This window comes from Homarus americanus, unplaced genomic scaffold, assembly GCF_018991925.1.
Source record: "Homarus americanus isolate GMGI-L3 unplaced genomic scaffold, GMGI_Hamer_2.0 scaffold23110, whole genome shotgun sequence".
NCBI classification, from domain to species: Eukaryota; Metazoa; Arthropoda; class Malacostraca; order Decapoda; family Nephropidae; genus Homarus; species Homarus americanus.
Window position 1 is genome coordinate 587,399 of NW_024752122.1, and position 27,350 is coordinate 614,748.

Below are 27,350 nucleotides of genomic sequence, written 5' to 3' on the forward strand. Positions count from 1 at the left end.
TTATTTGGTATTGACAGACTAATGAGCATTAGCTATTAGCTTGTAATTAGCTGATATATTTAGAGAGAGGTACAGCCGAGAGAGCTGGTCTCACGACACGACGTTAGGGCATCGTGTCAAGCTGTGAACTGGTGAGAACTGGGCTGAACTCTCTTGAGTCTGGTGATTGGTGGTTGGAGAGTAACCACACTTAAACACGGCCATTAACTAAACAGCCTACCCACATACTGAGGGTTGAGTCTGTATTTTTATGAGCTGTACACCAGAGAAGGTGTGAAAGAACAAATGCTTATGAAGCTGTATCCTCAATAGTCTGGGTGATAGAATGTATTTAATGAATATATGTCATTAGCTCGTATTTATATAATATAAATGTGACAGAGGCTAATACAGGCTTCCACACATGCAACATCTGTGGATAAACCTATCGATCCTATATTGACCTATCGAGCCACCATAGGGTTCATCAATAAAGGTGACATCATTAGAAATTCCTATCATTCCGCAATCAATGCATATAAATAACTGTACTAGTTCTTTTTAAAACATGAGCCTTAAACTCAATTAAACTTCATCATAACATGTTACAATAATATGTTAGACTTCACGTCACAGGGGCCGTCGACCGTTGTTATCCTAGACCAGTGTGTTGGTCCTTATCAAAGTTTGATTCAGGGAGAACTCGACTTATAAAGAATGTTACGTTATAATTTTGTCGCTATATTTGCACTATGTGGCGGCGAAGGAGTATTGGGAGGTTCTGGCAATGTGTCGGATTTCCAGGCGGCTTTTACTCTTGCAGGACTCGACCTCTTGTCTCCGGAAGGAAGAGACAGAGGACGGCACCCACAAGGGAAGTCCCAGCGAACAACGCTGCCGGAGACCAAGACGAAAACTCCCCCTGAAGAGAGAGAGAGAAACAAGAATTATATTTGGAGAAAAACCCTCTGCCTTAACGTGTGGGTAATAATGAAAACATGACTGAGATGTACAAACTCGGGAAGGTGCGAATGTATAAACTGGAATAACATGTCAAGGTTCGTTGACGGACAGGGGTGTAGCAGGGGATTTTTTCTGTTGGGCGAAATGAAAGCCGATGAACACCAGACAACTTTATTCTTGTGACAATGGTGCTTGTACCCTTGACAAATACACACAAAACGCACAATAGTCCCCAAATGTCCCAATACTATTTGTTATTTATAGGGAAATAACAGGCGTGGCCTACCAGAGATAGAATTAGTCACAGATATATTCCATGAAGAAGGAACATACAGTCGACAAGATGACTTAACAACAAGGTGGCACACACCTAGAGAAGAGAAACGTGATTCTGATACGCGTATTAAGACAGCAACTCAGTGGCAAAATAAATACAATAATATTTCATACACTTAAACAACAAGCTAGAGTGTTTAGAGTCAGTGAAACTATGTCTGTACTCACGTATGATCACTTATGCTCCAACATACATCCACCACTAATACTGATGCTCAGACTATAATTCTCGCCTTGACTCCACCGCGGCGACGCCCAGACCCGTGCCAAGGGCAGTGGCAGTCGATTCGGAACTTTCTCATTATTTAATACGGGCTACCCGCAGACTCTAATATGCTCTAAAGGTGGACAACGGGCATTAGACTATGTGAAGAGCCTACTGAGGTGATGTTAACGTTAAAGGATAGATAAGAGTGAAAAATATTCACACACACACATAAAGCTCAAATGCAAGCTCACCATAATATCATTGATGTAAGGCGAAGTGATACTACCGATTCGCCCGATGAAGTTACACTCGCCGAGGGCGACGGAGCGACACTCAGTAGGGAAGAGCTCAGCCGTATAAATATACAACAGATGGAAGGCTGCAGCGATACCTATCTTCCCTAGGAGAGACAGGAAGATCTTGGCACCTACTGGCGTTTCTGAGGGAATATAACAGTGAAGCGGATTAGTTACCTACTGGTCATACGGGCTTTAAGTAGTTATCAGTTGATTATAGATTCCATGATTTGAGATGATTGAGATGAGAGCCTGGGTTGAGAGCATGATGGAGAGGATAAATCACTTTTTCTTTTCAAGACGAGAGAGCACATTGGAATGACTGAGACATGATATAAATGTTCATATGAAGTTGAGCAAATTCTATAATATTTGTTCTAATTTCTTTCAACTTATAAAAATATAAACAAGAAGTTGCCCTTGTCTGGCAGGCAAAAACATGATCGGGTGATTATTTCGAATAAGCGTGAAACAAAGCACACACACACACACACACACACACTACTACTACTGTTACTCACTACTTAGCTGTCACTCGGAATCAAGTATGACGATCATCCAGTGACGATACAATGGTATGAGTTGTGAGGTGACTCAAGAGGCCGATATGGGATCAGCAGCACCGTCCAGAGATGTTGCACGTGTGGAGGGCTACAGCTAGTGCGAGAGGGGTGGCGACATCGTCTTTCCGGCTCTGATACTTGTCTGCCTCGGTATGCAGTCGGGCTAACTCGAAAGTATTGACACCTTTTTGTGTGGAATTCCTCCAAGAGGTACGGTGTGGAGGGATCGTCTCCCAGGTGAGGAGGTCTATTTGGCACTTATTCAGGTTTATCTTAAGAATATCCTTATTCCGTTTCCGTTGTCCGCCAGCGTTACGTTTACCATTCGTTAGGTGACTGTAAAATAGCTGCTTTGGCAGTCTACTGTCGTCCATGCGGGTAACATGGCCAGTCCAACGTAGTTGTTCATGGATAATGGTAGCCTCGCTGCTCCTACAGTTGGTGTCGGCAAGAATACTGGCATTTGTGCTCTTCTCTTCCCAACGAACTCGGAGAATGGAACGTAGGACTACGTTGGTGAAAGTTTTCAAGTGTCTTGAGGTGCCTCCTGTAAGTGACCCATGTCTCGCTGCCATACAGCAGGGTGGGAAGGACCACTACTCTATATACTTGCAACTTTGTATATAATTCCAGCTCTTTACGGCTCAAGATACGGGTACGGAGTCTGCCAAGGGCTTGAGATGCACATCTGATCCGATGTTGACTGTCTTCAATGATGTCTGCGGTGGTGGACAGGTGTGAGCCAAGGTACTGGAAGTGGGTAACATTAGAGAGAGTAGTACTGTTAAGGTGGTTGGATGGTGGAGGTGTGGTTGAACCAGGGGCAGGCTGAAAGAAAATCTGAATTTTACATGCATTTACCTCAAGGCCGAAGTGTGCATACGCATCTGCATCGGTCTTCTGGATCTTTTGGTGGTTGGCATTAAGTGTGAGCAAAGAGGGTTAGGTCGTCTGCATACTAAAGTTCAGTGATGAAAGCTGCCGACACCTTCGTTCCTGTCTGGAGTCGTGTTATATTAAGAAATCCCTTTATCTGGTACTGGATGTCCACCCCGTCAGCTAAATTGGCACTGGCACGAATAAGGAAGGCAGCCAAGACAATGGAAAAGTGAGTTGGTGCCAGTAAGCAGCTTTGTTTTGAACCCGTTTAGGTGGAGAAGAACTCAGACTAGGTACCACTGTGTAGGCGATTGCCGTTCATGCTATCCTGGAGTTGCCTCACAATGGCAATGAATTTTGGTGGACAGCCAAAACGACTGAGGGTCCGCCAAAGGGCTTCCCTGTTGACCGAGTCGAAGGCCTTAGTAAAGTCAATGAAGGCCATGCACAAGTCACGACGCTGTTCTCTGCATCTTTCCTGTATCTAGTGGACAACATAGATCAAGTCAGTGGTGCCACGTGATGGTCTAAAGCCACATTGGGATTCTGAAAGGAATTTTTCGCCTCAGGAATTAGTCTGTGTAAGAGGGCTTGGGCGAAAATCTTGCCAGCTACGAACAGCAATGAGATCCCGCTATAGTTGCCACAGTCTGACCGGCCTCTCTTGTTCAAATAAATATTAACGTCTTTAAGATATTTTGGGATTTCCTCTTTCTCTCATATGTTCTCCAGGAGAGAGAGGAGACAGCTGGTAAGCAGAGGTCCTCCTGCTATATATACACCTCGACTGGAATTCCATAAGGCCCTGTGACTTAGTTATTTTTCATCTGCTTAATAGCAGTAGCTACTTCATCCAGGGGTGGAGGATAACTGAATTGGGTAACTTCTGGGTGGTGAGGGTCCTGCTGGGTAGTCAGGACATAAACATCGGTATTTGGGTTGAGCGGCGAATGGTAATGCTCTTTCCAGCTCTGACGTATGCCTCTTTCGTCTTTAATTAGTGAGGTTTTTTTTATTGGGATTAGCCCACCCGGGCACAGGTCAGTGACCCACATCAGGGCCTGGGGGGCGAAAATGTAATAATAATAATTCATATTAAAAAAAGTATAATAAAAAAACAAATTAAAAATAAAATTATAATAATTCATAGCAATTTTTTGCATTTCACACGCTATATTTTTCCACCAATCTTTCACCAGTTTGCAAGGTTTGCGCTGGACCGCCGCTTTCTTTTCGTGTAAAGTATCAGCTTTTTTCCAAACTTATGGAAGTTCTGCCATTCAGTGTGAGCAGCACGTTTACTACTGATGAGTACTTCAATTTCCGGGTCGTTTTCATCAAACCAATCCTGGTGTTTTCTTTTGATCTGGCTGAGTGTCTCGTTGCAGGTTTTTGTGATGACAGCTTTGATGGGACCCCATTCGACACTAGGATTTGGGTTGTTTGTTGTCGGGTTGGTTATTAGTCCCTCGTTCAGCTGCTCTCTGAAAGCTTGTGCTACCACTTGATGCTCCAGTCGTTCGGTGTTAAAGACTCTTCTGGAGGTTCGTGGCCTTCGCCGTTTTGGGGAGACGTGAAGGGAGAGTTTGGCTCTGAAGAGCTGATGATCTGTGTCACAATGGTCTCAGTCACGCATGACTCGGGTGATGCGGACATCTCGGAGATCTCTTTTTCTGACAATAATGTAGTCAATGAGATGCCAATGTTTGGATGGTGGGTGTTGCCAAGAATCCTTGAACTTGTCGACCTACCTAAAGAAGGTGTTGGTGGTAGTGAGGTTGTGTTCAGCGCACTTGCTGAGGAGGAGTAGCCGTTGGGATTACACTTGCCTACTCTGTTTCTCCCTATGGCTCCTTACCATATGTCAGGAATTAGCATTCTGTCAAGGTAGGCATAATTGCCTCCTTGATATCATCATCTGCATCCAGTGTTGGGGCGTTTGTACTGCTGAAGAAGGCATGACGTGAGTAATTCAGTGGGAATCGGAGCGTCATGGGGCGCTCGTTGGTCCCAACAGGCATTTCAGTTAGCCTATGCAGGATGGATTAGCGAATGGTACCAGGCTTACCCTTCCAGAAGAAGGTATAGCCAGACCCCTGTTCTGTGAGTCGACCCTCGTCTGGGAGCTGAGACTCACTAATGGCTGCTTGTCAATGTTATATCTAGCCAACTCTTTTACCACAAGGGCGGCTCTTCTTTCAGGACACTCATTTGTGCCAGTATCCAGAAGGGTCCTGACATTCCATGCAGCGACCAAAAGAAGTGGTATTGTTTGTGTTTGCTCTGATCTGTGGTTATGATTAAGTTTTCAACTGCAAAAGGATGACCTTACTGGGTGGGATTGCCCAGTCAGGTTGGTTTTTTAGGCAGCCTATGTTTATGGCACCCTTTCTAGCCCTCTCCCCAAGTGGGGTGAGCAGAGTGGCTCTTCGCACAGACAGTACCTGATTGCACTGCTGCCTATTTCCCCAGTGCATAAACGATTATCTTATATATGCCGCCCATGTAGGACTTTTTGGGGTATAGGGATTTTGATGATGATGTGAAGTACGATGAGCTAGATGGTGGCTGTGCGTGTGTTAAGGGTGTGGTGAGGTAGAAGCACAGGCTGTAAGCCCCACATCTTGGTTCTCCCTTTTCCCTATCCAGTGATGCAAGTAGTTGCAACGACTGGGGAGAGCGAGAGAGTTGCAATGGACTGCCAATAGCCCAGTTTGTTGGGTTTAGCCTGAGTAGCCTGTCCATCTTGCATTGCGTTCATCCGCAGGTGTAGTCGTTGGGTTCCCATGGTGGTCACATATTCCGCCTATACAACCATTGAGGACTTGTTGGAGCTCTGTAAGCATATCTGCCAGATTTTCGTTTGGGGTTTCCTCCCGTAGCCTTATACTTACTAAGGTTATTCCGCAAGGCAGCGGGTAAATGGTTGGTAGGCGCTAGGACGTGTCCAACTGCCAGTGGGCCTCTGCACCATACCTCTAGGGCCCACTGCTACTCTGAGATCCCCTGCTGGTCTAGCTTTGGCCCACGAGGCACCCAGTTACTTACGCAAGGTTGCTTCCTTGTTCACCACGAGGGCTAGCCAGCAGCGGTAGCTGAAAGCGAGAGGAAGCAAGCAGTGCTTGCACTTTAATACTAACATAATGCTGCCACACTGGACGCATTACACCACCCTGTGCACACACACACACACAGACAAGAACACACACACACACACACACACACACACACACACACACACAGACAAGAACACACACACACACACAGACAAGAACACACACACACACACACACACACACACACACACACAGTCAGCTGAAAATATGTCTTCAAACTTTTTTCCATGGTTCACTAAGTAAGCAGACAAACTACTACGCTCCCTTCCTTTAAATCATCTCATAAAAAAAATTTAGTGTCTAAGTATTAATATTTCATGTAATACCTACTATATTTACAGTACCTGCTTTAATTGTACCATCAAAACCGTTTTATCGGAAATTATCCTGTAAATAGATAAGAAATTACCATTGCATAAACATATTTACCAACTAGACATAATCCTGACAGCTCTGTCCACTTGTTCAACCTTAATACTGTACAACCCAGGTTGTACTGCTTCCCCATTATACTTAAGTTTTTCAATTCCATTGTAATTTATGTGTATACTTATAATATAAATATATAAAATATAATTAAACAAAATAATAAATAAATAAGATAAATAAATATTGAGTGATAACCGTGGTAACATTATGAGATGTTCTTATTACCACCATGCTATTGAACTATTCCAGATGATACTAAATGTTACATATTACTCAGGTTCTCAACTGGCTCAGCCATGTTAATATTGTTATTATTATCCACTCTGTATCAGTGTTTTTCTGGCTAAATAAACTGTTTCAATTCAATTCAATTCAACGACTGAGAGTCCTTTGTCTGACATTGTTCTTCAGAGGACTTATTGTTATGTGCATGAGTCTATCTTAAAAGTAGGAACGAGAGAAAAAGTGACTTACGATAAGTGGAAACCACGAGAAGTACGTTGATACTGAGACACACAGCACACAGGAGGTAGAGGGCGGCCAGGGTGCTTCTACGACCCAGGTATAGGAAGCACAGCCACATTATCAGGTAGGACGGGATCTCCGTAACCCCGCCCAGGAAAATATACAGGTACGGGTCCGCGCTGAGAATACCCAGAAAACGGCAAGCTAACTTTTGTAATTTTATAAGATTAATTGATGCAGTTTTGCAGAGATACAGAATCCCCCCTGAACTTTAGTACAAAGAGGGCATGTCTTAATAATTACAAAGAGGGCATGTCTTAACTTATGTAGCTTCGTTATGTGCATAAACTGGGGATATATAGGTATTAGTTTGTGCTGTGCAGGCATAAAAGGAAGCTATTAATTTGAGCAGCTTTAGAAAGAGATAATTGGTGTGGGGTTTGGAAAGTTCCAGTTGATGTAGTTTTGTAGAGTTAACTGACGGACCTTTAAAAGTAGCTTCATAAAGTTAGTTAAGCAGATTGATACATTCAAGAAGTGTATTCTTATAAAATTAAATAATAATGGTGAAGGTAACTTAAGCCTCTTTATACTACAATAATATATTTGACTTCTACGGCTTTATGAACCGAAATAATATAGCTTCATAAAGTAAATAATAACATTTTTATGATAGTAAATCAGGCATCATCACTAATGTTAATTACTATCTCTGACTCAATGTCATAATCTAATTTGATTCATAAAATGGCTGCAGGTCAAATTGATCCCAATCCAGACAGGCCCCACCTTAACCACTAAGACAGGGGTTCAATATGTATAGGACTCATAAGGTTTGGGACCATTACACCTGGAGATCTAGGTTGTGGTCTTTGAAGGCTATAGGGTATATTATAAATGGAGGCCATTTAAGTCGCCACCCACAAAAATACCATCAATATAAATAGTCTAATTTACAATGTACTGACTGGAAGCTTCGTTCTTATTTTTTGGTGATTCGGTAACCTATATATTTTTCAAAAGGTTAGGGTGTACTGAACTTAAAAAAAGCTTTATTTTTTTTTCAAAGTCTTAGTGGTCGCCCATGCATATATCTCAGATGAGTATGTGCCACAGATCCTTAACGTGGATGACACAGGGCAGAAATTGTATGAAGAATATGTTACTGAGAGAATCAATGGGAATGCCAGCCTCTGGGCACCAGTGAAGAGACAAAACAATAGTATGTTCACATCTGGCAACAAGAGACATGCAGTCAAGATTCGTGACCAGACCATTGACATGAAGGAAACAAAAGATTTGTACGTTAGACTTATGGTCCTGGCCATGTCAAACCGAGTCTTGGAGCAGGAGGAAGCTATTGGAAACTACGAGTTTTCCTTGACGCCAAGGTTACTCTATGCTCCCAAAGGATCAGTGCTGACATGTAGCGAGAAGGCCAAGCTCGTTCATGTCATTGAGAAGTTAGTATCTGAGGGAGGGTAGTCAATGACTGATGAGGAATCCATTTAAGTGGACGATAACCATCACAGCAAGAAAATTGCGGTCGTAGATGGAATGGTACTTCTCCTGAAGCTATCTAAGAAACCAATGACATTGGTTGCAGTGAGAGATCTCAGCCAGGTTTTCTATGAAAGACTGATGAATCTCAAGCAGAGCTTTAATGAGGTTATTCTCGCGTTTGACACATACAAGTCTGATTCCTAGAAGACTACAACCAGACAGAAGAGACGCCAGCGAAAGGATCCAGTCTAATACCAAGTCAGGGATGAGACAAGCAACAAGCACATAGCGATGAGCAGATTCTTATCGCATGACAAGACCAAAGATGATTGATAGAATATTTGGCAGAAAAGACTCTGGACTGCAGTGGAAGTTCCTCCTAGCTGGTCATCACTTCAGCATCCGCTTGAACCAAGAGCAACAACGATGTCGGGAGCCTTGAAAACAACCATGAAGGCGCTGACACCGTGATGATACGTCTTGCAGTACCTACAACAAGGTGAAACTCAGGAGATGTACAGTCAGCAAAAAAAAACGTTCTGCACCCCTAGGTCTGATGGGCAACGATCACTGACTGAGGCCGTGTTAATTTGGTAAGGTTGGTATTGCTGGTTGTGTGATGCATTGTATAACCAGTATGATGTATTTTTTTATATCACATATAGATAATACAGAGAAATTAACAGGAATCACCCGCGTAAATGAGTGTTGTTCAGAATTATTGGTCCGGTGTGTCATATTGTATAACACCATAAAGGTACAGAATTTTTTGTTGTTGACTGTACATCTAACATTTTCCTCGCTTGACACAGATGTCCTGGTCTTTACCATAGCCAGCTACGATTTGTTGCCAAAGAGCACGCATCAACATCTCAATGGCAAAGAATGTTCTGCACATCCAACCTCTTTGGGGTGTTCTAGGTACAGAACAGGCGAAAGCCTTATTTGCATTCCATGCCTTCCCTGGTGCTGAAAAGACTGGAAGGTTTGCAAGAGTGGGCAAGGCTACATGGTTCAAGATCTTCAGTGAAGCTGAGAATGACATCACTGAAGCCTTGCGGATGATTTCTGATGACTCTAAAGTAACGAAGAGCAGCAGACAAACTTGGCTAGGGTTGTGTGTGCAGCCTATTGCCCAAAAGGAATTCAAATAAGAAACATTCCAGAGTTGCGATGGCACATTTTCTGCAAGTACATGGCGGAGAGTGATAAGCTACACCTACAGAGGGCACCCTTAAGCAGCACATTCTGAGGGTACATGAATTGGCTCGAGTTTGGAGCCAGGCAGACACTCTGCAGCAAATTCCAGTGGATCCATTGCAGAATGGCTACTATAAGGACAACGGTGGCCAGCTGAGGCTGACTACCACCAATGTTCTCCCTGCACCCATGGCCATTATCAAGATAGTGAGATGCCAGTGCAAGGGAAAATTGTTCCTCGCAAAGATATTCCTGCAGTGCAAAGAACCTACAGTGCACGACCTCTCCATGTGCGCTACACAGTGTGAGAATGATGAAGGCTCACGTTATGAAAACCCGTTTTCGGACGGCAGTGACCGTGAAAATGATGACTGAGATAAAAATTACGATGCCAGTCATAAAGTGGACCATTGTTCACGATAAAGTTACATGTAGAATGTTTGAAAGAGGTTCCAAGTTGCTGATCACAAGTAGAGACACAATTTAATTATATTTATTTGCGTTATTGGCAGTTGTGTGATAAAATGATAGAACCGTGACGCCCCAGCAAATAGCCGTTCCCATGTTGTTTAAAAAAATCCCAAATTGGTTAAAAAGTAGAAGAAACATGCGAAGTTATTATTCAACAAAAGGTATTGGAGTAATAACATTTCCAAGATCCAAAGTTTTAGAAGTGGATCAAACTGTTCAACTCACTTTTATGGCTCGCAGAGTTAAAAATCTAGCTATCTTAGTTTGCAATACCCCCAATTGATTTTCTTAATTTCAGTGGATTCCTGATTGCTTAAAATGTATGTTTTACCACCAAAAGTAGCCATCTACATGGTTTAGAAACAAAGGTAGGGGGAAAACTGTTTTAATAGTCGCAATTTTGAAATTCCAAGATAGGCGCAATAGAGCTTGAAAAATATAAATGTTAAGATTTGTTTTCCTAACTTCTACATCACAACGATTGCTAAAATGTATAGTTTAGCAAATCCCCCACCCCCCCCTCCCCGCCCCAAATTAACAAAAATACATAAAAAAACGGACTAAAACGAAGACTTCTAGACGTAAACCAGGTCCTCCTCACCTCAAATTGGTAGCGCTGAGAGCCAACCCATAGTACACCATGGACACGACGAGCCAACATACAACCAGGATGAGCATCCTCCTCCTCAGCTCCTCCGTCAGGGTGAAGAACAACTTCTTCACCGTCGTCAGCACCTTCATGGTAATGGTCATCATCGCCTCACTTTCCTCTTTGTGACACATCTGGAAGTGGGTGGTAAAATGAGACAAAATTGTATATCAGCTGAAGAAGCACATGTGATTGTGTATCCCACTTTCTCTCCGCTTAAACAGGGGTCACCAAACTTTTTTCACAGTGGGCCGGATAACTGAAAGAATGACGAGCGCGGGCCGCATAATATTTAAATTTAAATTGTATCACAACGTCTGGTGTTCCATACGTTTTATCAAGCAAATTCAAGTACCGTCGGCGGGCCTGATGAACTGACGTCGCGGGCCGTAGTTTGGTGACCCCTGGCTTAAAGCAAGGAAGTATAACTTCCTCAGAATAGTGCAATGCCAATTTAGCTTAATAGCGATACCTGGTAAGAGTTTTAGTTGCTCCCTCTAGTGTGTGGTGGGGCCACTGTGACCAGCTGTCGTCTGCTTTGTTTACATCTTTGAATCTTCAGAATAATATAGCCGCTTCTAGTGTTTCGAGGTGGAATGCATTTTGTGAAGTAGTAATATAAATTAATTAATAAATCCCAAAACAATTTTTCATAAGAACATTGTAAGAACAATAAACACCTCCGAGGACATTATAGTACCCAGTCAAGTGCATATACCTGGGACTGAAGAATTCTATTTCTCTAAGATTTTAATTGTGGTGGAATAGTGTATTAGTAACCTTGTTATCTGCTTAAATACCTTAGTTATTGAAGAGCAGTAATAACATTATAATAACAACCATGAACTGACGGATGCCTGCCCCACTAGGGCCCACAGCCTAATGTTGAAGAAGCCACAAGTTCAGAAAATTGTCGAGGACAACTTTTTGGGAGTGAAAGTTGTGAACTCTTGGAACAATCTGACAGAAAGCGTTGTGGCGGCACCGAGTGTGAATGCAATTATTACCAGACTTGATCAGCACTGGCATAAGTACAGACATATTCTGGAGTCAGTACATGCCCAGTACTTGCCAACAGTACATACAGAGATATGACAAACCGTCCAAGCGGCTAAAAAGCCGACAAGTGGTGAGAAGGATAAAGTAAAGTAGATTTTCAAACGAAATAATATGGCAACAGGTTATTGGTCAGGGTATGAGTTATTAAGGATGTCACCTACATTGGTAAGTTCTGAGAGGACCGGCAGGGTCGTTCTCAGGTGTTGCATTTGTGGGGGGCTACAACTAGTGCGGGGGCGGCGGCAGTGTCTTTCTGGCGTTGACGCTTGTCTGCCTCGGTATTTTTTTTTATTTATTTATTTATTTATTTATTTATTTATTTTACGGGGATTAGCCCACCCAGGCACAGGTCACTCACCCACATCGGGGCCTGGGGGGCGAAAATGTAATAATAATAATACAAATAATAATAATAATAATAATAGTAATGATAATAATAATAATAATAATATTAATAATAATGATAATAATAATATTAATAATAATAATAATAATAATAATAATAATAATAATAATAATAATAATAATAATAATAATAATAATAATAATAATAATAATAATAATAAAGAACCATAAAAAAATAAAAAATGAAAAAAAAATAAAAAATGAGAAACAATATATGTATGTTGTGTTGTCAATAGTAAGAGAAACAATTGAGACCCTGCAGTTGTGTGTAAATGAGGCAAAAAGTCAGATCAGCAACCGGGGGGTCACAATTTTCGTGATGCCATGTGGCAGCAGGGTTTACTATAGACAACACATTATGCTCCCAATATCTTCTCAGGCGGTGGTATCTCCCTGTTTGGTAGTTGCCTAATACCTACTACCTATCAGTGGGGCTAACTCGAAAGTATTGAGACCTTCTCGTGTGGTGCTCCTTCAAGCGTTACGGTGTGGAGTAATCGTCTCCCAGGTGAGGGGGTAGATTTGGAACTTTTTCAGGTTTGTCTTAAAACTATCCTTATACCTGTTCAGTTGCCCTCCCGCGTTATGCTTACTATTCGTTAGGTGACTGTAGAGTAGCTGCTTTGGCAGTCTACTGTCGCCCATGCGGGTAACCTGCCAGTCCAGCGTTGTTGTTCATGGATAATTGTAACCTCGATGCTCCTACAATTGTTGTCAGCAAGAATACTGGCTTTCCAGCGAACTCAGAGGATGGAACGTAGACTACGTTGGTGAAAGTTTTCAAGTGCCTTGAGGTGCCTCCTGTATGTGACCCATGTCTCAAGCCGTAGAGCAGGGTGGGGAGGACCACTTCACAATATACGTGTAACTTTGGAGATAATTTCAGCTCCCTACAGCTGAAGACACGGCTTCGGAGTCTGCCAAAGGCTTGAGATACACATCGGATCCGATGTTGAATCTCTTCATCGATGTCATCGATGGTGGACAGGTGGGAGTCGAGATACCAAAAGTGGCCAACATTAGAGAGGGTAGTAAACGTTAAGCTGGATGGATGGTGGAGGTGTGTCTGAACATGAGGTAGGCTGAAAGAGAGTCTGAGTCTTACGTACATTCAGCTAAAGGTCGAAGTGTGCATACGCATCTGCGTAAGTGTTCAGGGTCTCCTCTAGGTCACATTCAATGTGAGCGACAAGGGTAAGTTCATCTTCAAACTGAAGTTCAGTAGTGGAACCTGCCGACATCTTTATTCCTGCCTGGAGTCGTTTTATGTTGAAAAGACCGGATTGCAGTGCTGCCTAGATCCCAGTGCATAAACGATCATGTTATCTGTGCCGCCCATATGCAGAGTTGTGACTCGAGACTCCCGGCAGTCACCTCTGTCTGTCCCCGTCGCCACTAGCCCATCCCCATACAACTTTTGGGGTATAGGGGTTTTGATGATGTTGAGATTTATGATGAGATGCATGATGGTTGCACTTGAGTTGATTTATGTGGTGAGGCAGGGGCGCAGGCTGCAACCACGCATCTTGGCTCTCCCTTTTCCTGATCCAGTGGTGCAATTAGTTGCAACGACTGGGGAGAAGGAGAATTACAATGGACTGCCGATAGTCCAGTTTGTTGGGTTTTCCCTTAGTAGGCTGTCCATCATGCATTGCCTTCGTCCGCCGGTGTAGCGTTGGGTTCCCATGGTACTCTTCCGCCTATACCGCCGTTGGGGTCTTTTTGGAGCTCTGTAAGCATGTCTGCCTGATGCGGGGCTCCACCGCAGATTTTTTGTTCGGGGTTTACTCCCGTAGCCTTATACCTACCAAGGTCACACACACACACACACACATACACACACACACACACACGCTCATTTATTATTATAGTTCCATAGTTTAATGTACCTGTACTTTAAAATTATATCAATATGCCCGGTAGATTTGAGATATATAAGTTAAAGCACCACTTTTATAATACCCTGTACTTTCATACCGTGGAAATTATTATACTGGTACTTCTAATTAAGTTTGTAAACTGATTGCTATTTCTGAATGTGTTTACTTCATCTAGGTCTATATCCTGGTCACCTGGTCCCTGATGCTGCTGATGGCATCCATGAGAGCGTGTCTAGGAGGTAAAGTTTTCTTGTTGACCTTAGCAGCCTGAGTGAGGACCTCTACAGCTTCGAGATCGCGGTTGTGAATTATTAGCCAACGGGGTGACTCTGGCAGCAGCCTGAGGGAGAAACATTACAGTGAGATTATGTATTTTCCATAAAGAATGATCCCGTCGGCATGTCTGTTAACATCTCTACAGTAAAACTTACAGATGACACGAGAAATTATGGATAAAAGGTAGCGAATGAATTGACTGTGCTTGCATATTTCGACTTGGTGAACAGAAATGAGACACAGCTCTGTACTGAAGGCCAGTAAGGTAAATCCAACAAAATACAGTAGTCTATGAGTTTATGTGTCTGGTGTTCGTACCATAAAAGCAGCGCTATTACGAGTACATTGGTAACGTGTGGTGTAATGTTACTCTACAACCCTTGATGACACGTTTATGGAATTTACTCGAGACGAATGTTTTTCCCGTAGTCTGCCCGTAGTAGCGATTTTGCTCCGCCACGCAATGATACACTCAAGTCTATAGAAGCCTTGGGTGGACTAATGTAAGCTGCCCAGACGAAGATTTTCCCTGGACACTGAACCATAAATTGCTTACCTAATAATGAGACTTTTGTGCATAAAAATCACTCACCAGAAATCAAGGAGCTTGACTATATAAGGAAGGAAGAGGGCCGTATTGAGCCACTGCCAGTCCCTCACCAGGTAGGCGACGCCAGGGAGCATCATGTACCCCACAGCCCACGGAACCGCGAACAGCACACTGAAGGTTGATCGAGTTGACGATGAACACAACTCCACCACTGAAAATTATCAAAGTGGCAAATAAACTCAATACTGAATATAACCTGGGCTGCATTTGAATTTTTTTTCTTCACTCAGCATATGAAATTTGTAGAATCACGTCCTATCTCAGTTCGGCATTTTTAGAGACACCTGGTGTTCCGGAATAAACGGCTTTTGCAAAGATTTTCGTCTGTGTTCTGCATCTGTAACGTCTCTCTTGAGGCACCAGCAGTAGTCCACGAGCACGTTCACATCCCAGCGGCCCTGGTACCTCTCTTCCATCACTTGACTATCCTGGTGAAAGCGCTCTCCTTCCTCCTTACTGACATCACCTCAGTTTTCCGGAAAAAAGTCTAAATGCGAGCTGAGAAAATGCATATTTATGGACATGCGCTTTCCTGAATCTGAAATTTCCACGCGTGAGGCCAAACTGAAAGCAGGTATTTTTTATGGCCCTCAGATCAGGGAGCTTATGAAAGATCCTAAACTCAATGAAAGTATGGAGGACAATGAGAGGAATGCCTGGCTCACATTCAAGTCCATTGTAACGAACTTTCTGGGCAACCACCGCAGTCCAGAGTACGAACGTGTTGTCGAGGAGCTCCTGCAGAGCTTCCATGCACTTAGTGCACGCATGTCCATAAAGATGCATTTTCTCAGCTCGCGTTTAGACTACTTTCCGGAAAACTGAGGTGATGTCAGTAAGGAGGAAGGAGAGCGCTTTCACCAGGATAGTCAAGTGATGGAAGAGAGGTACCAGGGCCGCTGGGATGTGAACGTGCTCGTGGACTACTGCTGGTGCCTCAAGAGAGACGTTACAGATGCAGAACACAGACGAAAATCTTTGCGAAAGCCGTTTTTGCAGATTTGTGTATTTTATGTGTATGTTCTTGTAAATCTGATTAAGAGATAGCATAAAAACCTGACGTGATTGAGCACAATGAGTTACATTTCTGAATTCAGCATGCAAAAAGCATATAAGAACCGCTGAGAAAACCTTGACCTCAAAAATTACGCAGACCAGTGATTATTTTTGCAGAGATATATGTTCTTGAAATCTGAAAGGGCCACTAATCCCTAAGGAGATCAGAGGAGAACGGTGATAGGAATGATCTGGTTAAGGTTAATGAGTGAGCGCCATCTTTCGTCAGCAGCACCAGTCTCTAGAAAGATATTTTGAAACAAAATCGTAAAGAGTTTAAACTTTTCTAATCGCAAATTTGAATCAAAATATATATTTTTCCAACTGACTTTTCTACTGTATATAGACGTTAGTGTAACGTTACTTTTTACAAGAAGAAGAAGAAGAAGAACTTTACTTACTGATAATGAAGTTGGTGCAGTAGAGACCTAGATCACCCATGGAGACGACCAGCCTTAGGGCAATGAAGGCATAGATGTTGGGCGAGAAACACCCTAATAAACCCAGAACCATTGTCGTTACCAAACTCCCTAGCGACACGGGCCGACGACCGTACCTGTCGGTCAAGTGTGAGGTAGAGTTGGAGATACAACTAGCGGAGTGAGTTGGAAGATAAGGTTAAGTTAATGTTTTGAGCGACTCCAGGGGTTACCTATTCATCAGACATCAATTTTGTTGAATTTTTTGACCACTCATGTAAACATTAATTTGCATGCTCACTTCATGTTCCTTTTCCTTTCTCTAATGAAAATTTTGTCCCCCCACCCCTCCTCCTCATGTTAATGTATGTAACAAATCATTTTTGTCCTTTGTATAATTTCAACCTCCGGGCCGTTGAACTTTTACAATAAACCGTTAATTATTAGCCTATTACACAAACACACACACACACACACACACACACACACACACATATATATATATATATATATATATATATATATATATATATATATATATATATATATATATATATATATATATATATATATACATATATAAAATAAGAGGGTAAAAAAAGACACTCACTGGTCCATGAGATAGCCAGTCACGAGGGCACCAAGGAGGAAGCCCAGTTGGGAGGTCGCCGTCACGGTAGAGTAGAGGAAGCGTCGTTCACACACCAAGTCCCACTGTACACAACAATAAGCTACTGTTTACTGAGCTTTATGAAAATAATGACAAAAGAAAGAACACTGATGAATTGCAAACTAAAACAATTAGTTATAAAAATATAGATGCAAATGTAATTAAATAAATACCTTGTGATAAACCGTAATGGAGGAAGGTCCTAAAATATAAGTTTGTTTCGTACCTTTTCTCTTTATGTGACAAAAACAGAAATCCATGAATAAAAATAGTATTAATACAATTTTAGGTCGTAATACAAACTAATAATTCATGTTTGTGAGTCATACCACCTGAGCGATGTAACAACTCACACTAGGAGGAAGTTTTTTAAGAGTTTTGATGTTGAATTTGACTCTTTGAACTCAGAAAACGCCTCTTCCTCTAGACTCTCTAGAGAAGTGGTTTTTAACCTTTTTACTACCACGCCCCCTCTAGGAATTGGTCCTTCCCTCCACGCCCCCCTTGCATCTATGAAAAAAATTCCCTCCCAGATTTTAAAGAAATATGAAAAATATTGTGTTTTTAGTCTTTTTATTGAGTATAAATTAGTGAGATACTTGACACTGCTTCTTAGCTACTAGATCTTGAATGCGAGGTTGAATGCCAGAGTGCACAACGTAAATCCCCTTCAACGCTCAGCCTGTTTCTGTACTTGGTCTTGACAGCAACGAGCGTGGAAAATGCAGCTTCACAAAGATACGTGGATTCGAACATAGTTAGAATCCGAAGAGCCTGATGTGAGATCAGAGGGTAAACAGGAAGGTACTTGACCCAGAACGTCTCAAGATCCAGTTCTTTGAAGTCTTCCTTAGCTGTGGAGTTGAACTTCAACTCAAGAAACTCCTCTTGCACTTCATCCGAAACATCAGCTACTTCACATTGAAATGGGTTCCTGATGAATTTCCAGGCTTCACGCTTCTCAACTATCTCTGGGAAGTATCTGATGAATTCTGTTTTCAAGTCAGTTAGATGAGTGATTATTTGTTTCTTTAACTCAGAATCAAGGTAACCGTGAATGAGAGCAGAATCCAAGTTACTAAAACTGGCTGTATTTCCCTGCTGAATTCGACACTTCCAAAGGTCGAGTTTGGCCATGAAGGTTCGAATGGTGTCGTGGTGCATGATGATGTTGATGTTTTTCCCTTGTAGTTTAAGGTTGAGAGCATTCAACGTTTCGAAGATGTCCACCAGGTAAGCTAGAGAAAGCTGAAAGCCTTCAGACTGGAACTTGTCATGGAGATCTGCCTTCTGCTTCGAATCAAGAAATATTGCTACTTCTTCTCGTAGTTCATAAAGCCGTCCAAGCATGTTCCCCTTTGATAGCCATCGTACGTTCGTGTGAAAAAGCAAGGTTTCATGTTCAGATTCCATATCCTTACACAGCAGTTTGAAGAGACGACTGTTTAAGGCTCCAGCTTTGATAAAGTTGACTATCTTGATAGCCACGTTCAGGACATCCCTCATTTCAGCAGGTAAAGTTCTGGATACTAAGGATTCACGATGAAGTATGCAGTGTATACCTACAACAGACGGATTATTTTCTTTCACCATTGTAATGAATCCAGACTGCAGACCGAGCATGGCTGGAACTCCATCAGTGCACACCCCTACCAGTGAATCCCACGAAAGTTGGTTTTCCTGAAAGAGGTTTGATACATCATGAAAAATAGCTGCTGCTGTTGTACAACTTTCCATGGGGTGACAGAACAGCATTTCCTCTTTTACACTGTTGCCTGACACATACCTCAACAGCTTTAACTGAATAAATGTGAGAGAAGAGGAATTATTGCCACGGACGTGTGCAGAAGACTGGGAGAGAACAGGGCTCACCAGTCACCAACGAGCAGTATACAGGTCCAGGACGAGTTAACTCCCCCCCCCCATGGGTTTCGAGGGATAGGGAGGGGGTCAATAAGTACAGAAAATGGTAAGCCCTAAGTCAAAAAGTAGCCTATAGAAAACTAAAGTTATAAGGCGATACTTTTGCATTTTTTCGTAAACTTCTCAATATTAGCCCACGCTCTTGTTAAGAGAATAAAAACTATAATTATAATAAGAGAAATTCCTACTTTTTCCCTAGGGCTTGCGCCCCCCCTGGAAATTACTGACGCCCCCCTAGGGGGGCGCGTCCCCAGGTTAAGAGCCACTGCTCTAGAGCTTGTAATGATGAAGGTATGAACACTGTAGTTCTTACCCTCCTCTAGTTATGTGACGGACGAACTTAATTGTTTGCATATTGTTATCACAGACAGCACAGACTGTCATTCTCGCAGTAGGAGCTGACCTGAGTAACAACAGTTGACCTGTACTGGGTGAGGTTAAAGTCTCTCTCGTAGCAGGCGACGACTTCAGACGACCCTCGGGAGACGACCTTGAAGCTGGTGTTGATGGAAGCCTCGTAGCCGAGCGTGGCCGCTAATGTGTAGTTGTAGTCGTACATCTGGCAGCCTGAGTACCTCCCTGTCTCGTTACTGTGCGTAAATTGTGTATATAAAATAAACAATATAAAAAATTTAAGAAGTGAATACACTCAGGGCCAGTTTGTATAGGTACAAGTACAGGAAGACAAAATGGTATCAGCAACCAAATAGGCACTAAATATTACGGCTTTATCTTGTAAACTCAGAATGTTGCAAAAGAGATTTTTTGTTAAAACTTCGCCTACCAAAACTTATTTATAATCCGGATTGCAGGTGGTTGGCCTTGTAGCTTTAATTGCTTAAAGTAACTTAAATATTTGGCATAAGGAAGACTGGGTAAATTTGTCGACACGAGGCTGATCTCACCCTGCTTAATTTACTTATTGACATACAGGGTGTTCCAGTATGATGATTCACCAGTTCATTATGAACACATTGTTCCTCTAAAGTATTAAATGTAACAATATCTCTCTCTCTCTCTCTCTCTCTCTCTCTCTCTCTCTCTCTCTCTCTCTCTCTCAACTGTACAAGGTCTGATTTAAGGCCAAAATCAGCCTTTCTCCACCTTGGAAAGTGTACCTCTAAACTCCACTGACTCTTGGCCCCAGTGTGCGACCCTGTATCACTCAGCTGGCTTCACTTTACCCCCAGTACATCCATGAAGCGGAAGGGAGTGAGCCAATCACACCTTGTACAGTTGAGAGAAGCTTTAGCTTCCCATTAGCAAAAGGGTTTCAATAAGCTGCTTGAGATATGTGGTATTGTGAGCCGAGGTAGAGGAGAGCTGATGACCCCAACGATCGTCCCATCGTCAGCTGGGCACCCAGACGGCTAGATTCACTCAAGAGATCCTTTGCTACCCTGCTAAACAGTGACAGGCCTACACTGATTGGTCCAACGGCGACAATCGCCAATCCTCAATCATCAACGGCAGTCTCAAACGGCAGTCAATCTCTCTCAGTCATCACTCTCGCAGTCAAGTAGGTTCTGACGGAAACCCTGAACTTAACTCACTGTTAGCTCTTGATAACTCTATCACTGCCCTATCTAACCCCTATCTGAGATCGAATGAGACTTACTTGTTATACTGCAATAGCGCAACACAGGTGACTAGGCCACGTGACTATTTCTGTGGACGGACACACAGGGACGTCTTGTTGGTCCGAATGCTTTCGCGTGACTGAGGACTAGCCAGCCTCGTGTCCTCTCAAGGCGTTAGCTTAGGCCTACGTGACATATTTCCCGCCTAACTAATAACTTTCTTGGGACACCCGTAACATTATTCAGACTGATAAACGATCTATCATTACTTTTAATTTAATAACTGATATTTAGTTTCATAATTCACCTCCATATTAATTCGGTAAATTACATTTAGTATCACATAGGCCTAGTTCCACAAACTCTCGCTACGTGCGAGAGCGCGGTCTTCCCTCGGACGACCTTGAACTCAGTCTCTCCAATGGTGCGGCGTTTGAAATTACACTGAAATTTCTGAATATTGCGGGTTGTCGAGGGTGAGTTGGAGGAGTCGTGAGTAGGGATTTCTCACTCAGGGGCGCTTCCACTGCAATTACCATCTAATAATCTTTAATAAACCCCAAGTCAAGTGAGAAATTAAAGTCCAGTAATTCCGACCGGTTATATATATATATATATATATATATATATATATATATATATATATATATATATATATATATATATATATATATATATATATATATATATATATATATACCGGGTATTATAAAACGTATATGAAATATATGAAATACATTCACCACTGTAGAGTTAGATTTTGGTTTTACCTTTTTCTTGACCTAAACTTACAAAATTACGCCAAGACAAACTGAATCTAATTGTGGCACCACCACCAGTTCTATAGCACTGTTACAGGCAGAGAATGTCTCTCACTGGCCGAAGGGAAACATTCAACCACAGAGAGATTGTTTACTTTATTTGTTGTCTTGTGAGATATACAAGATCCTTATTATGGTGTGTATGATATACCTGTAGGGGATGGCGAGGCTGAGCACCTGTTGCTGGGTCCAGTTAGCCTCCACCAGGGGCTGTATGTGACACCAGTGGTCAGGAGTCGCTCCCAGGAATTGATAAGACAGAATAGTGAACGAAGAAGCGAACCCAGCTGTGTCGAGATGGATTAGTAGATGAATAAATTGAAGAAAAAAAACATCAAAGAATGTTTTTGTTATAACAAGCTGTTAACACTGTTATAACACAGTTTACTTACACACTTACTGAGGTGAACACTAACAGCTTAACACACTTCAGACTGTTAACTTTGACAATAAAAAGCAATATGTTTCCTAAAATGTCAGTTGAGGCAAATTTCAGCAAGTTCCAAATATTATGTGAACGGCACTTATTTCTTTTGTATGATGAATGTGTTCAAACATCACTTTGAAATGAGTAATATGGATATATAGAAATTTAATCTACACGAAATTGATAAAACAAAATCTTCCTCCATCGCCATTAATTCCAGCATCACCATTAATGAGCACTCGGGACGATGCTTGTGGGGGCTCAGAAGTGAAAGTCTTAGTTTAGTGAAGTTACCGCCAAGAGGACGGTAACTTCCTGTACAGTACATCGAGTGACTCAACAGGAAAGGGGCAATGATGGTATAATACATTACTTTTACTGTTTACTCTCAAGATGTAACTAAAACATACAATAAAAAATAGAAAATTAGGGTTAGCACAAGCAATAAACATCACCAGGCGTTGCCCTCCACAAAATAATGTCTTTGGAGAACTACGACCAGATGAATCTCTGCCCGTCTTAAGCCCGTTCACACTAGGCCTCATGACATGCCCTGTTTCAGAGCCTGTGTGGTGATGCAGAGAGGTGAGCGTCCACACTATAACCGTGGCAGTGCGCCTGTCATTGGTCAGCGCCAGAGAGAAAGAGAGAGAGAGAGAGTATGGATGTTGACACCTGTGTACAAGAGAATGTTCTCTGGAGGGTGGTGGCTTTGTGTTGTGAAGAAAGAAGATATTATGAGAAAAAAGGAAACAAATTCTGTATGGTGTAAGCAGTGGCTTTCCTGGCGACATGGAAGAGGAAGCTTCCAATAATTTTTTTTTTCAGAGTTAGTTGTGGAGAGTGAAAGTGATTTTCTAAATTACACACGAATGCCCATGACTGCATTCTACGCTATACTGCAGAAGGTAGTCACTTAATACGAGGGTACTCACCTTCGTGAAATCATCTCTCCAGGAGCTCGGCTGGAGGATACACTTGCCTCCGGAGGTTCCTACATAAGCCTGCAGTAGTCTACTAGAATATAAAAACAGAACTTAAGCCTCATCATGCCTGAAGCCTGTGATGCCATATACCGTGTGCTGAAGGATGATGACTTGAAGGTGAGTATCCTCGTTGCAAGTTAGTGGCTCTACCTTCTGCAGTATAGCGTAAAATGTAGTCATGGGCATTCGTGTGTATTTCTACAATTATTGTAGTCATAAATAAGTGTGTATAACAAAACAATAATTTCAGGTCTTCTATGGTGTTACGGTTATTAATATTAAGAACACAGAAAAGTAGAACAAAATTGTCTTAGTTTGAAGCAATGAGCTTATGAAGTAAGTTATGTAATATGCATGAAGCAAATGAAAGTTATTTGTTGCCAAAGTTTTCAAAATACAATAACTATTGACAAAGTAAGAATGATGTAGAAATGCCTCCATGTCTTCTGCCCTCACTTATTGGGTGATGGAGCATATGTAGCAAAAGCGTCACGGCGCGTGTCATGGGGCCTAGTGTGAACGGGACCTTGCGCAGTAGTATGGACATAAAAAGACTTTAATCAACTAACCAAAGCTACACAGGAAGAAGATGAAGAAGTTCCATCGACCCCTCGTCCCCACCACTTCCATAAGGTCCTCGAAGTTGGTCAACTCTAGCAGCTGTTTGCTCACCTGATCCTCCTCTTGGTCTTTCTGGCCCACCTGCTGCTGCTGCTGCTGGTGGTGGTCTTCTTGCTGCAACTTCTGTAGTTTGTGTTCCTCCACATCATCCCCACTGATTCCCGACTCAACAGGTGATCTCTGCATGATGCCTTAAGTCTTCACACTCTTGATGTGGATTAAAAATTCTCCTGTTGACCAGTTCAGAATGATTCCAAAATTTGATCTAATGAAGCACCACCTGTTCTGGACAGAAACTGTAATATAATACGTGTAACACAAAAGTCGGTCGATTATTTTTTTTTAACAAGAAGACACTGCGCTGGTGCATCAGACTCACCAAGACGAACCCGTCCCATGTAGATAACTTTACTTTGTATTACTGAGGCCTGAGAGACACTGTCACTCAAGCTGGAGCTATACCACTACTCCCAGAGGTGGCACATGAGTTGTCGACCTTACTGACTGTGATTCAACAAGGAAGTCAGCTGAGTCACTGTGCACGACCTGGTGAACAGCGGAAGTATATGGGTGACTCTGGTTGAGACTCATCTATTTCGGTACTTCCTCTCTTATGTCCACGTTGATAATGATGGATTTTGCGGTCTATGGCACGCTTTATCTGGTCCTTTTTAGTTGCACTGGAGCAACAAGTACGGTGCCATATAACTTTCTCTATGGGAAGTTTTATTTCATGCTGTCTTGTAGTCGATTTTGCAATGGATCATAGTTGCCACCAAGCAAACTGGCTCTCTCTTGAACTGTTCCTAACAGATAGTGGATTCCTGGGTTTGATGAGCCCCTTGACCATGTTTGGGCATGTCACTCATGATGTACACGTACTGGAACTTTCAGAACCTGCTAAAAAAACAAAGGGAATCACTATAAACACCACCACCACCACAGAATTGGCACCGTTACCGCAAGCAGTAATGAGTAGGATGACCCATAAGCAAATATTATGTTAGGCTGTAAGTCATGTCATGTTTATTGGGCGTGCCTGCCAGTATATAGAGTATTGAGTTGGTGGAGATGGAGAGACACAGAGGAGGTTGGGGTTTTGGGTGGTAGAAAGGGGAGCGTGTTTGTGTATAAACACCTGACGCATCAAAGTCGGCCAGCCAGGGCTGGGCATGTGACCTGTACTAAGTTTACACAGGTAGACTGTGTCCATTGCATCGGTTATTACTGTGACAACATGGAAATATGGCAAATTAAGTACTCATTATAAGTGTTAAGATTAGACTAATTACATAGTTATGATTGTAATGTGAATATATATTGGATTAAACAATTATGTATGATTGCGTATGTATGATTTATTATTTGAAATACTAAGAATGAATTGTATTCAACAGGTTTGACCGAATTATAGCGTTCGAGTTCAACGTGAAGAGTCTGATTATCCCTTAAACGCTCAGAAGGCGTTTACAGGCACAGTTCATGTTTGTATGTGCTGAGCAGTCACCCCCAAAAATTGTTTTTATGGATGGGTCCAATGAATTTCAAAATGAACACTATGACTCCTGTTGTCTCGGTAAGGTTGTCAAAATCCTTCGTCGGTTGTGTCATATTGTCTCATACGAAAATGTAAAGTTACCTTTTAGAGTGACTGTTCACATTAATACCATAAAAACTGTTTGACAAAAGGCATAATAGCCCCAGAAGTGGTTGTGCCCATTATACCTGGTACCATTGGATTCTTTGCCCCTGAATATGCATGGTGACCGTAAGCAAGAAGACCCTGGGTGGTCTAGAAGCTGAAATTTAATACTGAGAAAAATGCCTTCGCAGGTGGTCACTTTTGAAAATTCAAGATGGCCGCTATACATACTTTCAGGAAAAATGGAAACATTGTTTTTTTTGGTTGATTATACTATGTAGTTTCCAGAAATGTATAGGTTTGAAAATCTCAAAAAAATCTAACGAAATTATACAACAAACTGGACAATACACTGTAAACCACACTATTTAAACCACACGCACAGTGTACCACACACTCTGTACCATTCACTGTGAACAACACACTATATAAGTTACCACGTACTCTTCACCATACACTGGACACCATACACACCTATCCTCCCATCCTATATCACCGTTAAAGAATCACATCCTAAGAGCCACATAATATGTAGCACACACATAAGGTACCACATAATACGTAACACATAATGTGTACCACACACCATATACAACATATTGTTAACCACACACCGTGTACCAGACAATGACAACGACAGACAGTAATCTACACATTATATATTCCTTTGAAGTTCAGACGTTAACTTTCTGCAGGTCAGATCATGGTTTTAGTTTACTGAGATATCAAAGAAATTCTCCTGGTCGACTACCTCCCTCATAAAACAATTATCACCGGTGACGACGTGAGGTCATCTGGGAGGAACGCTGGAGATTGTTCAGTACACTGTAGATATACTCTGTGCACGACAATGTGCTGGTCCTCAAAACTCGTGTGGCACAGATGTATTTTCATGACTGATTTCAAGCAACTCCACCCAAGGTAGGTTAGGTTAGGTTAGGTTAGGTTTAGTCCCAAGCGACGATAATCTATTTCAAGAACTTTAGTTCCACCTCCGAGGGTGCTGCTGTCACAATAGTTGAGGAGCTGAAGGAGGTTATTGTAGCCAGAAGACTTATAATAAAGACCTGGCAGAGTGTGAGAGTGAGTATGATGGACTGTGGAGTAAGTGTGTGGGAGGAGACCTAATTGATCAAATCATGTGGTGTACGTCTGCCTTTTTCTTATATCCCTTTGGACACCTTTTTTTTGGCTGACTATTCTTGTACTACACCTTGTGCACTACATTGTATGATACACGTCGTGTACCACATACTGTGCACCACACATAGTACACCATACATTGTGTCATACCGTGTTGCACACACTGTGTGCCACGTATCGTGCACTAAACATCTTGCGCTACATCATGCATTACACATCGTGTTCCACACCGTACATCACAGAACATGAACCACAATGTGGACCAATCAGTAAACTAACCTAACCAATTGCTTTTCATCCCGTGAGCCGCACACCGGGCAAAAGATAAAGTGCACCACCAACAAGGAACAACTTGTGTTTCACATACGCTGTGTACCAATCACTGTTCACCACACAATGAGGGAGTACTCTGGCACCCTGCACTACACGACACAAACACCGTCCACTGCCAGAACCAACATGTAAACCCGCAAATAATTCAGCGAGACTATCAACTGGTGTGTGTAGTGTTGGCGAGGGAGGCTGTGTGGTGGTCAGGTGATGTGTGTGGTGGATGTGAAGTGAAACACCACACCCACCCAGCCAACAGAGGACAGCAGCATTCCATAAATACAGTATATATATATATATATATATATATATATATATATATATATATATATATATATATATATATATATATATATATATATATATATATATATATATATATATATATATATATATATATATATATATATATATATATATATATATATATATATATATATATATA

At 42.1% G+C, this 27,350-nt stretch overlaps 1 protein-coding gene across 1 annotated transcript; it reads right to left on the reverse strand.

The window, feature by feature from the left end:
• LOC121854952 (solute carrier family 22 member 5-like) lies at nt 1-27,079 on the reverse strand. The gene is made up of 12 exons (XM_042349766.1): nt 26,855-27,079; nt 23,739-24,690; nt 21,908-22,043; nt 19,759-19,945; nt 17,373-17,476; nt 16,745-16,899; nt 15,270-15,438; nt 14,594-14,741; nt 11,010-11,191; nt 7,244-7,413; nt 1,738-1,925; nt 1-901 (listed from the first exon to the last, which is right to left on the reverse strand). Exons 2-12 carry the CDS (start codon nt 23,974-23,976, stop codon nt 791-793), a joined length of 1,788 nt encoding a protein of 595 aa, XP_042205700.1. The 5' UTR covers nt 23,977-24,690; nt 26,855-27,079; the 3' UTR covers nt 1-790.
• Between the last annotated feature and the right edge of the window lie 271 nt (nt 27,080-27,350).